Consider the following 17,375-nt stretch of genomic DNA (forward strand, 5'->3'; position numbering starts at 1 on the left):
CATGGGGGTCTGTGGGCCTTACTCAGGCTGCGGTGAATGCTGAGCTCAGGCTCTCCTGCGCTCACAGGGAGGGATAAGAAGGCAAGAGGCACAGGCTCCTGGTGGGGAGAGGCTGGCAAGAAGGTGAACGGGAAGTCAGGGCTCCCAGCTGCAACCTCTGCAAATGCTCTCAGGACTCCAGGGGATGTCTCCTTCCTGTGTCTGGCCAGGCTGAGACTGTGGCAGAGGCACACCCTGTCCTTGGCTGTCCCAACCCTCAGCTCCACCTGAAGGTCAGGCCCTGTCCAGGCTTCCTGAGCATCATCCTGTTCTCCTGCACTGTCCTTGCCCCCCAGCCCATCAGCAGCAGAGGTGAGTCCTGAGGTGAGGGGTCTGTCTCTGCTCCCATCACTCCACTGTCTGTGTGGCCCGGGTGAAGGCCTCCCTCTTGGGCCACCCCAGAATCTGAGGGAGGAGGAGCCAGTCTCCAGCAGATGCCAGCTGGGATCCAGGGCCCGTGACTGGCAGATGCCAGCATTTCTACCTAGAGCACTTCCAGCTCGCTCTAAGAGGAGCCTCAGACTGGACCCTGATGGACACAGGGTAGCCATCTCAGTGGCACATTGCCCCTTCTTGCAGCACCACCCAGCAATAATCCAGAGTATTGGACCAGGCCTTAGAGGACAATGGTGAGGTGGGCACCTCCCTCTTTAGTAAGTGTACTCTCTCTCTCTCTTTCCCTTCCCTCCACTGCCTCTCTCTCTCTCATACACACACGCGCACCTGCACGCACCGAGGCCCAGAGACAGGCTGCCCTAGAATGGCCCCACCCTAGTGCAGCCTGTTCTTTCTGGACTCTGCATCCTGGTCCTCCCAGAAGACGATGCCTTCAGGTTTCCATGGCAACAGCAGTTGGCTTCCTGACTGATGAGTTACAACATGCCCTTCTCTCTGTCTAGCTTAGGGGGTTTCCAGTGGACACACGCTGTGTACCTAGTGCTCCAGACTCGGCTTGGCTGTGACTCACCTTGTGGCCTGGGGCAGGTCCCTAACCCTCTGGCCTCAGAGTCCCCAGGGCTCAGTGAGGATGACAATTCACCCAGACCCTTTCAGCTCTGACACCCAACTCTAAATAATTTTCCTATGTATCAGAAACATCTAGTTAAAAATATACTAACAAGAGGGGCTGGCCTGGTAGCACAGTTGTTGAGTTTGCGCGCTCTGCTTCAGCGGCCTGGGGTTCAGTGGTTCGGATCCCCGGTGCGGATCTACACACCGCTTAGCAAGCCACTCTGTGGTAGGCGTCCCACATATAAAGTAGAGGAAGATGCACACAGATGTTAGCTCAGGGCCAATCTTCCTCAGCAAAAAGAGGAGGATTAGCAGCGGATGTTAGCTCAGAGCTAATCTTCCTAAAAAAAAAAAGATACTAACAGAGATCCTATTCACAAAAGCAATAGAAAAAATAACTTCTAGGAAAACTTCACGGGAAATGTCTCATGTTTCACATACATGAAAATAAACTAAAACTCTAATAAAACAAACCAGAAATCTTACCTAGACAAACACCCTTGATAAAAGGAGATGCATTCTCCATTCCCTTATGGTACTATAATTTTGTCAAATGAATTTACAGATGTGACATCATTCTAATCACAAGTGCAGTAGGATTTTTTTTTCAACTGGACAAATCTATTCCAAAATGCACCTGGAAAAGTAAGCCAATCTCCCAAGATAGCCAAGAAAATTTTGCGAAAGTAAAAGGATAAAGAGGCACTTGCCACACCAGCTATCAAACTCTACTAGGAGTCTGACATAACCAAAACAGTGGTCCTGGCTCGAGAATGACCAGACAGACCAACACAATGCAGAAATAGACCCATGTCTACAAAGGAGGTTGGTTCATGATAAAGAACCTTGCAAAACGCTGAAGAAATGTGGGACTATTTAGCAAATGGGTTAGAGATCAACTTGCTGTCCATTTGGGGGGAAAAAAAGTTATATCCCTACTTCATATCATACACAGAAACAAATAGCAGATGGATTAAAGATTTACTTTAAAGAGAAGACTACAAGTAAAAATGTTAGCGAATATTTTTCTAATCGCGTGTAGAAAGTAGGGGTGCTTTTCTAGGCATGTTCCTAAATCCAGAAGCCACACAGATTTTATTAGGTTAACAACCACAGTCTTCTAGATGACAAGAGACGCTGTAACTGAAGCGAGCGCAGGCTGGCAAGCGCCCAAAGAGGGAGGCATGTCTTATTGCTGGGGAGCGTGCTGATTAGTAGTCTTTCTGGAAGGAAATGTGATAATAGGAACATATCAACCCCCTTTAAAGATATGCCCTCTTTTGAGCCATTAATTACACTTCTCTGAAGCTATTCTAAGAAAGTAATCAGGTGAGCGCAGAGATTTATATGCAAAGGTGTTTATCATTGAGAATTTAGAAATTATTGAATTAACCAAAAGAGGAGAATGGTGAAATAAATTTCAAGAACTCTATAAAAGAACCATTATATAGCCATGAAAACATCATTTGTCTAATAATATTTAATGATACGGGAAAATATGTTACACGAAAAATTTAGATGAAAAAATCTACACAACTTTGTTGAAAGGATATATGCGCACACAAACGTATATAATCACCACTTGAGAACAAACTCATACTGTGTATTTTTTCAGATAACACCTGTGAAGATTTTTTTCCCCCAAAATAGCACCTAAAAAGAATTTAAACCCATTTTTTTCAATTAGCGAACAATTTTCTGCAGTCACAACACAAAACAAAGCAAAACAACCTCACTTTTAGAATCTACTCTGCAATGCTCACAACTCGTGTCTGCTCGGCAAAGGTCCTGCTGTTCCCAGTGGAACAGCAACAGTGACATTGCTGGGCATTAGCCACCTACTTCCTCACCCTCAGTTGAAGCTTTTCCTTTGTCACAACAACCTTTCTTGGAAGAATATTAGTGCAAAGTTGATACAAATGCATCCCCCCAAAAGACACAAATGCTGTTGGTGGAACAAGTGAAAATTCAATGGCTGAGAAAAGCATAGGAAGAAAGAGCTAACAGACAGAACAGCAGAGCATATATTTTCTTTAAGATCTTACAAATAGAAAGAACTTACTTTTAAGATGACAGACTTCAACAAAGGGAAAAATAATGTAGTACTTTACCCGCAGTTTTTTGCTTTATGGTAACAGCTTTTTGGCCTTACTCATTTTCTTTTTCTTTCTTTCTTTCTTTTTTTAAATGAACTAAGGAGTTACAAGGGGTGGGCACATAAGTAAAAGATTAAAAAGAAACGTATGAAAGAAGAGACACTCAACTTCATTAAACGTATGAAGGAAAACATGCTCAACTTCATTAAATGTATGAAGGAAAAGATTCTCAACTTCATTATTTACCAGGGAAATGAAAAGTAAAACCACAATACCACACACCACACACTCACCAGAATGGCTAAAATAGAAAGACAGAGTAGACCAAGTTTTGGTGAGGTTGTGGAGCAACCAGGACTGATACACCGCTGGTGAAAGTGTATTGGTAGAAGCAATTTGGAAAACTTTGGCAGGATTTACTTAAGCCAAACATAAACTCAGCCATTTCACTCTAGGTACGTACCCCACAGAAATGCACACACACGTGCACCAGAAGACACGTACAGGAATGTTCCCAACAGCACTAGTCATGATTGACAAATACTTTACACTTCCCAAATCAAATGCCCATCAACAGCGGAACGGATATATAAATTCTGTTCTAGTTACACAATTAAATTCTTTACAGTGCCAATAAATTAACAATTGTATAACTATATGCCTAACACAGATGAATCTCACAAATATAATATTGAGCAAAATAAGCCAGATTCAAAGAGGAGATAAGGAATTATTCCATTTACATAAATGTCAAACACAGGCTGAATTAACCTATGATGTCAGGAATCAGGAAGCAAGAAAACTGCTTCGGGAGGGGCCAGTTACCAGAAAGGGGCTCAAAGGGAGCTTCTCGGGTGCTGGCAACGTTCTATTTCTTGGTCTGGGTTTTGTTAACATGGCTGTGTTCAGCTGTGAAAATGCACTATTAGCTGTGTACTTAAAATGTGTGCATTTTTAGGTATATTATATATATTTCAAAAGAAAGTTAAAAAATAGAAATAAATTGAAACGTTAACACGAGCTACTTCTGGGTGTTGGGATTACAAGTAATCTTATTTTCTTCCTTATGTGGTTTCATGTATTCCAAATTTACTACAATGAACATATGTCTTTCAAAAATATTTAATGTTATTTTACAGTATATGTTCACACGACATGCTTCTAGAAGTGTTGTGAAGTTGGCCTGGGCAGGAAGCCACCACTTCTTTTCTTGAGGAGTGTCCATGTCCTCTTTTCTGAGCCTGGGCCAGTGGTTCCCAAATTGTCTAGACATTAGAGTCACCTGGAGAGTTATTTAAAAATTCAGATTCTTGGCCCCACTCCCAGAGATTCTGATTCAGTTGTCTAGGATGGGCTCCAATATGGTGCCCCTCAAGTTCTAAAGCACTAGGACTATGCACCACAGTGTCTGAACTGTCAAAGCTTCAGCTCTCCCTACTGGACAGGGGCCCGGAAAATCTGCCTGGGGCACTGACAGTCCCCTCGGGGAGGGCTGTGAAATGAGGACCGTGCTCTAGGACTTGAGAGCTTCCTGGGAGAGCAAGAGCTTGGAAAGCCCAGGGTGGCCTTGCTTCAGCCAGACTACGGGAGAGGGAGCAAAGCCCTTAAGCACACGGATGTGGAGTCAAATAGACGTGGGCGCAAATCCTGCTCTGTAATAAGCTCTGCGACCTTGGGCTTAACCTATCTGAACCTTAGCTCTTAGCTACATCATAGGAACTCACAGGGACGCTGACACCTATATCACAGGATTATGAATATTAAACAAGACAATGTATGTAAAACACTTAATACAAAGCCTGGCCCGCAGTAAGATCACAACACTGATAGTAATGATATATACTATATGTAAGTATACAACATTATATATATACACATATATATATATAGAGAGAGAGAGAAAGATTCATTGATATTGAGTGTGGATAGTCCAAATTATGGAAAATCTGAAGTTCTAATAATTGTTTTAGGAAAAATACCTTTATCTATTATGGTCCCCTTTTGTAGACACTACAAATCAAAATATTCATTCATTCATTCATTCGTTCATTCATTCAATAGAGGTTAAGGGTACAAGTCTTTGAAAGCTTGCCTCACCACTCATGTGACAATGTGACCCCAGGCAATTTACTTAACCTCTCTGTGTCCCAGTTTCTTCATCTGCAGGTTGAGAATGATAACAGTACCTACCTCACAGGGTAGCTGTGACTGTTACATGAGTTAATGTGTGTAAATGGCTTAGAACTGTGCCTGGTCTACTGTGAGTCCTCAGTAAATTTTGGTGATGATTGTCCATTCACCAATTCTTTACTGAGTGCTGACTGTATACCCGCACTGTAGGCTGAGGGCACAACAATGAAAAAGGCAGACATGGCCCCTGCCTTCATGGAGCCTGTAATCGAATGACAGTAAATGTATAAATAATTTTTAAATGGACGAGCCAATGAGACCTTTCCCAGCAGAGTTACACTGCAGGTGGCATGTCCCAGTCATCAGAACCCTTCAATACATCCTATTCTAAAATCTCTTTTGAATAAGAATTTCCTGTGACACGTCAGGCTCCTTGTCACACAGTTTCTAACCCTCATGCAGGAGATGGTTCTGCTGAGGAGCCTAAGGTCCAGCCACCCCAAGACCCTCTCTGGGGTGCAGGCCCACGCAGGCCGAGGTGACACAGCAGGGCTCCCTCTGAAGCAGTATGAACGCAGCCACAGGAAGGCTCGTGTAAGCCCAGCCCATGTGCAGTAGAGCATCGAGATAGCACGAACCCTCAAGCCAAGCACTGAGCCCTTCTGCTCTAGGCCTGACAGCCCTGGGGACATCCAGGTCACTGGAGGGCAGCTGGCCTCCGGTCTCCTTGTTTCCACCAGCCATGCCTCCACATCTAGCTTTCATTCATTCAGTGCGTTTATAATGAGCACCTCCTCTGTGCAAGGCCCTCGACTAAGGGTAGAGAGCCAAGCAAGACAGGGCTTTACCCTCAGAGTCACAGCCCAGGAGCAGATTCAGATATAAGTCATGATTACAGTAAAGTTGATCAAAACTTATGATAGAGTTTAGCACTGTGTGTGACTGAGCACATCTGAGTAGGATTCCTGGAAGAGGTGCTACCAAGTCCTGAGGGATGATGAGAAGTTTACCAGGTGAAGAAATGGAAGGAACCCCAGGTGCAGACATGAAATAAAAGAGAGCACATGAGACTGGGAGACTGGCATGGCTTGTCGGGGGAAAGGCAGGAGATGAGAGGATGCGGGAGAGCGTAGCTGGAACCAGAGAGTAAAGAGCCTTCTGTCTCCACTAAGAACTGGGCTTTATGCTAAAGCTTCAGAGAAGCCACTGAAAAACGTTAAGTGGGGGATGATACGATCATATCTGTGCTTTGGAAAAAGCACTCTGGCTTTAGTGTGGCCAATGGATTAGAGTGAGACAAGGCTGGAAGCAAAGAAGCAGTTTGCTGGTTGCTATAGTCAATTAGATGGAAAATGGTGAGGGTCTAAATCGATCCGGTGGCCAGAGAGACACAAAGAGATGCACAGATTTGAGAATAACCAAGAATATGAAACTGACAGGATTTAAGTTAGCTACCATGGATGGGTGAAGAAGAGGTTGTGATGGTCTCTACGATTTGGGGCTGGGATGCCCCCATGAGATAGTGGAAGTAAGAGAAGGGAAAGGTTGGGGAGTGGGGAAGATGTTGGTTTCGACCCATCGAGTTTGAGGAGTCCATGTGATATCCAGTGGGGATGTAGGGTGTGCAGTTAAATTTGTGAGCCTAAAACTAAGGAGAGACTTCTGCTTTCAGCCACAAGGGAGTAACAGGGACCACCTTTCTGTCTTGAAATTTTAAAACCAGGTGAAATATATGAAACAAGTTTTTGGACACTGGACATAAAGCAGTGCAGAACAGTGATCCCTGAGGGAGGAAAGTAAACAAGGTGAGCCCCACGATTGCCCAAACTACTGCCTGGAGAGAGTGTGCAGGGCCTGGCCTATGGAGGGAAACACCACACAGAGCCTAGTGGTCTCACTTAGGGGAGGAGAGAGAGTTCTGTATTCAGGGAGACCTAAAGAGCTGAAATTTGATGGCAAATATCAGAGAGGAGGGTGGCGCACAGGGAGAGGGAGGGAGAAAGAGAGAGAGCATGCGCAGTTGTACTCTGGCTAAGTACTGACCTGCACACGCTTGTGAGAAAACTACATGAGGCTGGGGGATGAACTACCAGAGAAGAGTAGGCAGGATAATCCTGGAAACTCATAGGAGGCTGGGAATAGTTTGTGTTCCTACCAGTCAGAGTAGAAAGACCTCCTGACACACAGGACATCAGGCAGAGTGCTCAGAAGGGTCCTGCTTTAGTAGTGAGGCCCAAGCAACCCGAGCCTGAAGGCTGTTCGGGACTTGCCCCAATAACGATGAAAAGAAAGCCTCAAAAGGACCCAAATTCTAAGTAACTTAACTGTGTCAGATCAAAGCCCAACACTATTTAATGGAATACAGCAAAGTCCAGCACCCAACAGTGTAAAATTGCACAGCATCCATCCTCTAAGCAAAAATTATCAGACATGCAAAGAATCAGAAGAATAGGACCCATAACTAGAAGAAAAAAATCAATCACTAGGAACACAATAGAAATGACAAAGATGATGGCATTAGCGGATGAATGTGAAAAGAACTATTATAAAATTACTCCATATAGAAAGGAAGGTAAAGGAAAACATGATTAAGAAGAGGAGAGACATGGAAGATATAATTAAGACCCAAATCAAACTTCTAGAGACGAAAAACACAACACCTAAAATAAAAAATCCACTGCATAGGACTAGACTTTGGGGAAGAAAAGATTATGAATTCAAAGACATAGCAATAGAAATATTCCAAAATAAAACTTAGAGAGAAAAATTACTGAAAAAAGAAAACCCAAAGTATCAATGGACAGTAGAAAATATCAAATAGTAATTGGCATTCCAGGAAACAAAAGGAAGGGGGGAGGCAGGAAAAAATATTTGAACAAATAATACCCCCAATTTTTTCAAATTTGATGAAAACTATAAGCCTAACAACCTCAAAACACCTCAAGCAGAAGAAATATGAAGAAAACTACAGCAAGATACCTCATAATCAACTTGAAAACCAGTGATAAAGAGGAAATCTTAAAAGCACCCAGAAAAGGAGAAAGGAGGAGAGACTACGAACAGGAACAGAGAAAAGAATCCCAGTGCACTTCTCATCGGAAACACGGCAAACTCAGAGACAGTGGAGCAGCATCTTTACAGCACTGAAACAAAAAACTATCAACTTTAATTCTATTTCTGGCCAAAGTATCTTTCAAAAATGAAAGCAAAATAAAGACTGTTTCATACAAATAAAATCTAAGAGATTTCACTACCAGCAGATCAGCACTGCAAGAAACGTTAAAATAAGCCCTTCAGGGAAAAGGAAAATGAGACTAGAGGATAATTTGAATACACATACGAGCATTGGAAATAGTAAATGTGTAGGTACGTATGAAATATTTTTTCCTCATTAAAAAAAAAAAACTAACTGGCAAACTGAATCCAGCAAGAAATGAAAAAGATGACACATCTTGACCAAGTAGAATTTATCTGAAGGATGCAGTGTTGGTTTATCCAAAAATCAATTAATACAACACACAATAGCAATAGGATGAATGACAAAAACCACATAATCATGTCAATAGATGCAGAAAAAGCATTTGAAAGAATTCAACGTCACTTGATGATAAAATCATTCAACAAACTAGGAATAGAAGGGGATTTTCTCCACCTGACAAGGGACATCTATGAAAAATCCAAAACTAAGATCATGCTTAAAAGTGAAAGTCAAAGCATTCCCCCTAAGATCAAAAGAACGATGCTCGCTCTTGACAAATCTATTCAATGTTGCACTGGAGGTTCTAGCCAAGATGATTAGGTAAGAAAATGAAATAAAAGGCATCCAGATTAGAAAGGAAGAAGTAACACTATCTCTATTCATAGATGACATGATTTTGTATAAAGAAAATCTAAAGTATCCACTAAAAAACTATTCGAACTAATAAACAAGTTCAGTAAGCTTGCAGGATACAAGATCAATATACAAAATTAGATATATTTCTAGACACTTGCTGTGAACAATCCTAAAATGCAGTTGAGAAAACAACTCAACTTAGAAGAGTATCAAAAAGAATAAAATACCTAGGAATGAATTTTAAAAAAACAAGTGTAAGACTGTACATTGGAAACCACAAACTTCTTTGAAAGAAAGTAAAGAAGATTTAAATAAATAAAAAGACATCCTGTGTGTATGGATCAGAAGATTAAATATTGTTAAGACGGCAATACTCCCCAAATTGATCTACACAGTCAACGCAATCCCCATCAGAATACCAGGTGGTTTCTTTGCAGAAATTGACAAGCTGACCCTAAAATTCATATGGAAATTCAAGGGACTCAGTATAGCCAAAAACATCTTGAGAAAGAACAAATTTGGAGAGCACACCTCACACTTCCTGACTTCGAAAACTTAGGACAAAGCTGCAGTAATCAAGACAGTGTGGTATTGGTAAGACACATAAATCAATGCAGTAGAATTCAGAGTCCAGAAATACTCACGTTTACCTCAACTGATTTTTGGCAAGGACACCAAGACCATTTAATGGGGGAAAGAATAGTTTTTCAGCAAATGGTGCTGGGACAACTGAATACCAAAATGAAAATGACTTGGTGCCCCCTGCCTCAAGCTATATACAAAAATTAACTCAAAATGAATCAAAGACCTGAATGTAAGAGCTAAAACTATAAAACTCTTAGAAGAAAACATAGGCATAAATCTTTGCGACCTTGGATTAAGCAACGATTTCTTAGATATGACACCAAAAGCACAAGCAACAAAAGAAAAGATAGATAAATTAAACTTCATCAATATTTAAAACCTTTATGTTGCAAAGGGTATTTTACAGGGGTAAAATATTTGCACATCATTATCTGAGAAAGGACTTGTATCTAGAATATGTAAAGAATGCTCATAACTCAATGATAAAAAGACAAATAACCCATTTAAAAAACGGGCAAAGAATTTGAAAAGATATTTTTCCAAAGAAGATATAGAAATGGCCTATAGGCACATCATTAGTCATTATTAGTTATCAGTGAAATATAAGTCAACACCATGAGATACCACTTCACATTCACTAGGATGGCTATAATCAAAACCACAGATAAAATATTTATTGGCAAGGATGTAAAAAAATTGGAACCCTCATACATTGCTGGTAGGAATGTGAAATGGTGCAGTCATTTTGGAAAACAGTCTGGCAGTCCTCAAAATGTTGAACCCAGAGTTTCCAAGAAGTTCTACTCCTAGATATACACCCAAGAGAAATAATACATGTCCTCAAATGTTCACATCAGCATCATTTATAATAGCTAAAAAGTGGAAACAACCCAAATGTCCATCATCTGATGATTGGATAAAGAAAATGTGGTATATCTATACAATGGAATATTATTTGGCAATGAAAAGAAATGAAATACTGAGACATGCTACAACACAGATGAACCTTGAAAATATTATGCTAAAGAGCCAGTCACAAAAGACCACATATTATGTGATTCCATTTATATGAAATTCCACAACAGGTGAATCTATAGAGATAAAAAGTAAATTAACAGTTGCCTAGGGCTGTGGGTGGGTAGAGGAAAGGAGAGTCCCCGCTAATGGGCATGGGTCTTTTTGGGGGGAAGGTTATGAAAACGTTCTAAAATTGACTGCAGTGATGGTTGCACAACTTAAAACCCATTGATTTGTACACTATAAATAGCTGAACTGTATGGTATATGAATTATATCCCAATAAAGGTGTTTTTTTTTTTAAGAAAAGATAACGATTTAAAGAAAGAAAAATAACGTATTGTTGGGTTTACATCACAGGTAAAAGCAAAATGCATGACGACAGCTCAAGAGACAAGATGGGAGAATGGAAGTATACTGTTGTAAGCTTCTTATGATATTCATAAAGTGGTAAAATATTGTTTTAAGGTAGGCTATGGTAAGTTGAAGATGTGTATTGTAACCTTAGAGCAACTACTAAGAAAAAGCCCAAAAACATAAACCAAAAAAGAGTTACAATTAATAAGCTAAGAATGGAGATAGAATTATAAAAAACATCCAATCTCAAAAAAAGCAAGAAAAAAAGAAAAAAGGAACAAAGAACAAGCGGGAAAAACAGAATACTAATGGCAAGATGGTAGATTTAACTCAACCATACCGATAATAACATTAAATGTAAATAGTCTAAACACTCCAATTAAAAAGCGAAATTTGTCAGATTGGATAAAAATGACACAATTATATGCTTTCTAAAAGGAAACCCACTTTAAATATAAAGTCAGAGAGGTTAAAAGGAAAAGGATGGAAAAAAATACGCGATGCAAACACTGATCACCACAAAGCTGGAGTGATTATGTTAATATCACACCCATTGGACTTCAGAACAAGAATATTACCAGAGAGAAAGAAAGATATTTCATATTGATGAAGGGTTAAGTTCTTGACAGTACACAACAATTTTAAACGTTTATGCACCTGAGAACAGAGCTTCAATGCACATGAAGCAAAAACTGATAGAACTGAAAAGAAAAAATGAAACTAAGGAGAAAGGTGAAGGGAGCAACTCTAGTCATCAGCTTAGAGACGGAAGCTGAAGCTATGGTAACTGATGAGATCGCCAGAAACAAGCGTAAGGGCGAAAAGAGACCAGGACAGAATCCTGGGCCGCATCAGCGTTTCTGTGGTGAACAGGAGAAGAAAATCTCATGAAGAAAACAGAGAAATAATAATCAGAATGGTAGGCAGAAAAGAAGGAGACTGTGAGGTCATGGAAAGCAAGGAAAGTGTGCTTCAGAAGGCAGCCCGCTCAGTTTGCGTCAAATGCTGATAAGAGGTAAACTAGGAACGGAAAGGCTTCCACAGGATTTACAGTAAGAATCTCTGAAGACAGGCATGAGAAGCGTAGGTGGTGAAGTGGGGACAGGAGCCAGGTTCTAGTGGCTTGAGGACTCAGCAGGAGGTAAGGAAGTGGGGATAATAAACAGTGACTTTGATTTCAATATGCTTGGCTGAGAAGGGCAGGAGAGAGAGGAGGTTGTAAAGTCAAGGTGTTTTTGTTTTGTTTCTTAACTGAGTTACAATGAAAGGAGCCAGGAGAGTGGCGCCAACAGCGGGGAGGATTCCCAGATCTCTGGTGGAGAGGTTAACCGTAAGAGGGACACTCTCTGCCATGATGAGGGCCGGAGGCATGGATGGGAATGGATGCAGGTAAGTTTGGATCCAGGGCAGAGGTTAAAGAAATTCCCTCCAGACCAGTTTTCTTTTTGTGAAGAGAGACCTCAGGGTGGCTGCTGCAGATGACTGGGGAAGATGTGGTGTAGAAACGTAGAGGGTTATGTGAAAGCTTTGAAATAGCTGTAGGGGAACGGGAGTAGCCCTAGGCAGCAGGACTGCTGGCTGCTGCTGGAGGCTCAGTTGAAGCTATTGGACTAGTGTCAATTAATGAAGGGATTCCCACCCCCACCCCCCACCCCCCAGCACTACAAGCCAGGACTAGAGAAAGCAGGCAGTTACCATGTTCTAGAGATGGAGTAGCAGACTAAGGGGCCAGGTGGTGAATGGCGAGCAGTTGAAGTAACAAGCCACAGGGTCCAGATTGGATAGATTTGATTCAGGAGTTGATTCAGGGCGAGGAGAAAAACTAGGAAGCAGGAGCCTGAGGGTCTCTAAGAACAGATATAGTGGAGGCAAGGGAGACAGAATGCGTAGGAGGTACACAGAGATTAAGATTTCAGAGGCAGAACAGTTTCAAATGATGACAAGATTACAGTAATGAGCAGCTGAAGTGGAGGTGCCATTCAATGAGTTGAAGACAACAAGAAACTCAGAGGCCAGCATATGGAGGAACTGTCCTCATGGACGTAGAAGCTCCTATATGATGGTAGAACCTAGGATAAAAACACTGAGACAAGGTTCTTTTGCTCTGACCGTATCTCTACATGGCTGGACCATCCATCTTTGCCATTAATTGTGACTATTCCCAACCTGTGGAGATATGTTTCTATGACTCAGCGCTCAACTGCCTGGCTCCTCACCTCCCTTATCCATCTACCTACAGCCTTATGTGCCCATACAGGACTGGCCACTATGGGTGAAACATCACACTTGTTGACACCACCCTGAATTATGCAGTTTTTAAGACATACTGGCAAAGCCTTTCAACCTGGAAGAGCCAGAGTGGTGTTGGGGGCCCTGGATAAAGTAGAGAGGCACCAAATCCCAGAAATGAGGCATCCCAGAAACCCACTATGGCCAGGAGTCCCTGCCAGCCAGCCATCAGCTGTCGGTACATGGTCTACAGTACGCTCAGGGCCTCTGTTCACATGAGGCAAGGTCATAAGCAAAGGACCACTCACTCCCAGTAAGCCTCTTGACTCCCATACAGTGAGGCTGGCTCCCTGGCCTGCAGTGCAGAGAGAGAGCCTTGAGCAGGGGGCCTGGGGTTCTAGTCCTGACTCTGCCACGAACTTGCAGTGTGACCTTGCCCTGAGGCCTCAGTTTTGCCTGTTAAACAAGGGGTTGGATGTGGGATCTCAAAGACTCTCCCAGCCTTGACAGTGTATGGGCGCTGGGTGCAGGAAGGAGCCTCTCATCAGCTTACATCACTCAAAATGCACCAGCTGTAGAAGACAAGTGAGCTGCAGTCTTCAAGCCTCATTAGAGTCATGCAGCAGAGGCATCCCCTGGGGTTCACCACTTGCACCCCCTCCTCCTTCCCAAGAGCCTCTGAAGTTGGCTCAAGTGATAACACCATTCCTCCCACCTCCGTCTCCCATCTTTCTCTTCATGAGATTTTCCTTAGGCTGAAAATTAACCTGGTTTGAGGCTGTGTGTAGAAAGGGAGAACATAGGGGGCCCCTGCCCCGGGGCCGTACCTGAGACCCGTGGATCTCCACAGAGCTTCCCTTTTAGGACACTATTATCACACACCCTATCAGAAACCCAGGACCAACATCCATGATGGGGCAAACCAGAGTCCCAGATGCCCCCCTATTTCTCTGGCCTGGTCCCTGGAAGGGTAGGCAGAGTCCTCAGGTGCTGGAGGCCCTTAGCAGCCAAGCTGCAGCTGGGGAGGGGATCCCATCACCTTGCCTCATCTGTACACAGGGCTGAGCCCTTCCTTCACAGGGCAGGTATTTCTGCCCATACTCTGGGCAAAAAATTACATCCTGGGGACCCTGTCATCAGTAAAGCACAAATGAGGTCCTGGTCAGGAGTCCTGGGAAAGACCCATCTCCTGACTGTAGAAGACAGGCCTGGGGATGCCCGCTTGGGGCAGGAAGTATGCTGCTCTGGGTGGGGACAATGGGAAGGAATTCCCGCAGTGGTCCTGGGAAGGCCTGGCTGAGAGTCCCAGGACAGCCTGGGGAGCGGAGTCCAGAACTCTGGGCCCCCTCATCAGCACCGCCTGGCTGGAGTTGGGGCAAAAGGGTCACAGGAGGGTCCCGGAAGAAAAAACCAAGGCCACAACAGCCACAGTGAGCGCAGACTTTGCTTAGGGGTCACACCCTCCCTTGGACCCCATTTCACACACACACGGCCCAGCACATATGGGGACCATGACCACTGAGCCACCCACGTCCTGCCCCCCACCTCCCTGTACAGTCCCCTGTGGATGGCCCTCTCCCAGTCAGCACTCCCTCCGCCCCTGCCGGCTCACCGAGCGATCTCCCTTCCTTCCTTCCAGTACTTCCTCCTGGTTGTTCTCCTGAGGAGGAAAAGCAGGGGTGACTCCAAGCCTTGTTGCCTCACCCCGCCATCGCTGCCCCTTGCCTGGCCAGACCGTGGGCATTCAAGGCCTCCTCAGGCCGTCGCTCTCAGCCCCTTCAGATGGGAGTTAAGTGAGACCAGGGTGGAGGGACTTCTGTCGGGCGCTCCCTCTGTGGAATCTGGGAGAGCAGGCAGGCAGCCCAGAATGAGGCAGTAATGACCAGAGCTGTGGGGGTGGGGGAGAGGCTGAAAGGAAGAGCCCACCAGAAGAGCCAGAGGGCAGGAGTGCGGAAGTGCCAAGGGCAGAGGCCTCACTCCTGAGGCAGAGGACTCCCCGGAGATCCCAGGCAGGGGAGGAGCGAGGGCTCCCTGTTCACCTGTCTAGAGGCTTTGGGAGGGATGGGAGGTTGGACTCCATGTGGTGATGGGGAAGGGGAGGCCTTGGAACTGCAAAGGGGTGAAGTCAATGAGGGGGAGTGGGTGCAGTGGACGCAGGGAGGGGGTCCATGGTCCAAAGAGGGAGGGGGTGCTGAGTGCTTACCGATCTCTTCGGTGGCCTCGTTTCAGGGGCCCAGGTTTCCTGTGTTGCTTTGAATGCTGAGATCCCATGGGCCGGGGAGTGTCTCCTGGGAACAAAATCCCTGTCTCGGCAAAAGGGTGCAAACCCCAAAAGAAGGCAGAGGGGTCCTGGCCCCCATGGCAGCCAGAGGACGGCGTGAGTTTGGGGGCTGGTCCTGTTCCAGGCTGCACACAAAAACCTGGAGCCTGTTGCAAGTCTTTGTCTCATCGGCTCAGTACTGAAGCTAGCACAAGCCACCTGGGTGTCTTCCTCCATCACCGTGGCAACAGTCGGACTAACAAGCATCACTGAATTATTAGGACATGGAAACCCTCTCTCCCAGTCACAGTCTCCCTCCGAAACCCTTCAGGACAGACTGAATCCCCAAGGCCTCAGCAGCCATGCCATTCAGGGAAAACCAACTACTCATTTCCATGGCAACACAGAGACCATGTATCATCCCTGCAACTGTGGTTACTATAGCAACCCAGGCACAGCCAGGTGCACTGAGGACAAAGGCCCCATCTGGAGGAACCACAGCCAGAGGACACATCCACTGATGCCCTCTCTGTGGCCAGCCCTGTGCTAGAGGTCAGTGGCAGGCTCCGTGCTGGGACACATATACATTGTGCATTTGAGAGACTGATGGGGGATCTAGATTTTCCTTGTCTGTGTCCTCAGTCTCTTGTCCTCTCGCTCTACCCAAAGTTGTCCTGAGTGATCCTGTGCCCTCACAGGACTTCACCTCCCCCAACCCCACATCGAGAAACACCCATGCCTGTATCGTGGACCCACCCCTCTCCTAAACTCTAGACCCCTCTATCTATCTGCTCTGTGGACACATCCCCCTGGATGTCCCACAGCCCCTCGCACTGAGGTATGCAGGTTGGGACCTGTGAGCCCGAGCACTCATTGTATGTATTCTGTCTCTGTGAGTGACACATCCAGCCTCACAAGCTTCCAGCCATCATAGCTTCCCACTTTTACCTGTCCACCTTCCCCAGCCAGTGCAGACAATTATCAAGGCCTCCGATGTCATCTACCAGGCATCTCTCAACTTTATACCCACCCCCTTCCCTAGACCCAGACCCCCTGTAGGGCCTTCCTATCAGTTGCCTGGATCTTGGCATCAGGATAGTGTCTGTCTCCAACTTGTTCCCCTCAAATCCATCCTCCGACTGGCATCAGGGTGAGCATTCTAAATGCAAATCTGATCATGTCTCCTGACCCTGCTTAAACCCTTCAGAAGCGCCCCATTGCCTCAGGACAGAATCTAAGCTGCTTTACTCCACCCAAGTCCTGCCAGCCCCTCCAGCCTCCTCTACCACCAGGCACTCACTCTAACATCTGGATCACATCACCTTCTGCCTCTCTCTTCCCTTCCCGCAGCCCCATTTCTTCCCTTTCTTATCCAACTTGTCCATGTTCTTGTAAAAATTACACTCAGATTTTCAATGAGAGCTTAGAATAATAATTAGGAATCTTTGAGATTCAATTTCAAATTTCTGAGGAGAAAATGATGCCTAGATGCAAAACCAGACATCGCTGACCCCACTCTGGATGGACCCTGGAGCCCTTGGCCCCTAGGTCTGCCAAGCCTAAAGACTTGTTAGGAGACTTTAAGTGGCCAAGGAGGAAAGTGCAAAGGTGAGCCCATTCTGTCAATTCTCACGGCTCTCCAGAAAACAGAAGAACCATGGACACAGCTGAGAAGGGTTTCTCACCCACACCCTTCGTGGCACAGCTGGAAAATCAGGCTCAGAGGGAGCAAGGGTCAGAGCCAGGCCTCCCAACTCTCAGTCTGCTGTTCTCTCCACTTTGACACAAGCCTCAAAGCTCCAAAGTCAGTGTGAAGA

At 44.8% G+C, this 17,375-nt stretch overlaps 1 protein-coding gene across 1 annotated transcript in view; it reads right to left on the bottom strand.

The window, feature by feature from the left end:
• TUB (TUB bipartite transcription factor) overlaps nucleotides 1-15,658 on the bottom strand; it is a 65,603-nt gene extending 49,945 nt beyond the window's left edge. Inside the window, 3 exon segments of the mRNA XM_046685405.1 lie at nucleotides 14,911-14,958; nucleotides 15,502-15,614; nucleotides 15,617-15,658. Of these exon segments, the coding sequence (XP_046541361.1) occupies nucleotides 14,911-14,958; nucleotides 15,502-15,614; nucleotides 15,617-15,658 (203 nt within the window).
• Nucleotides 15,659-17,375: the final 1,717 nt, after the last annotated feature.

This window comes from Equus quagga, chromosome 14, assembly GCF_021613505.1.
Source record: "Equus quagga isolate Etosha38 chromosome 14, UCLA_HA_Equagga_1.0, whole genome shotgun sequence".
Lineage (NCBI taxonomy): Eukaryota > Metazoa > Chordata > Mammalia > Perissodactyla > Equidae > Equus > Equus quagga.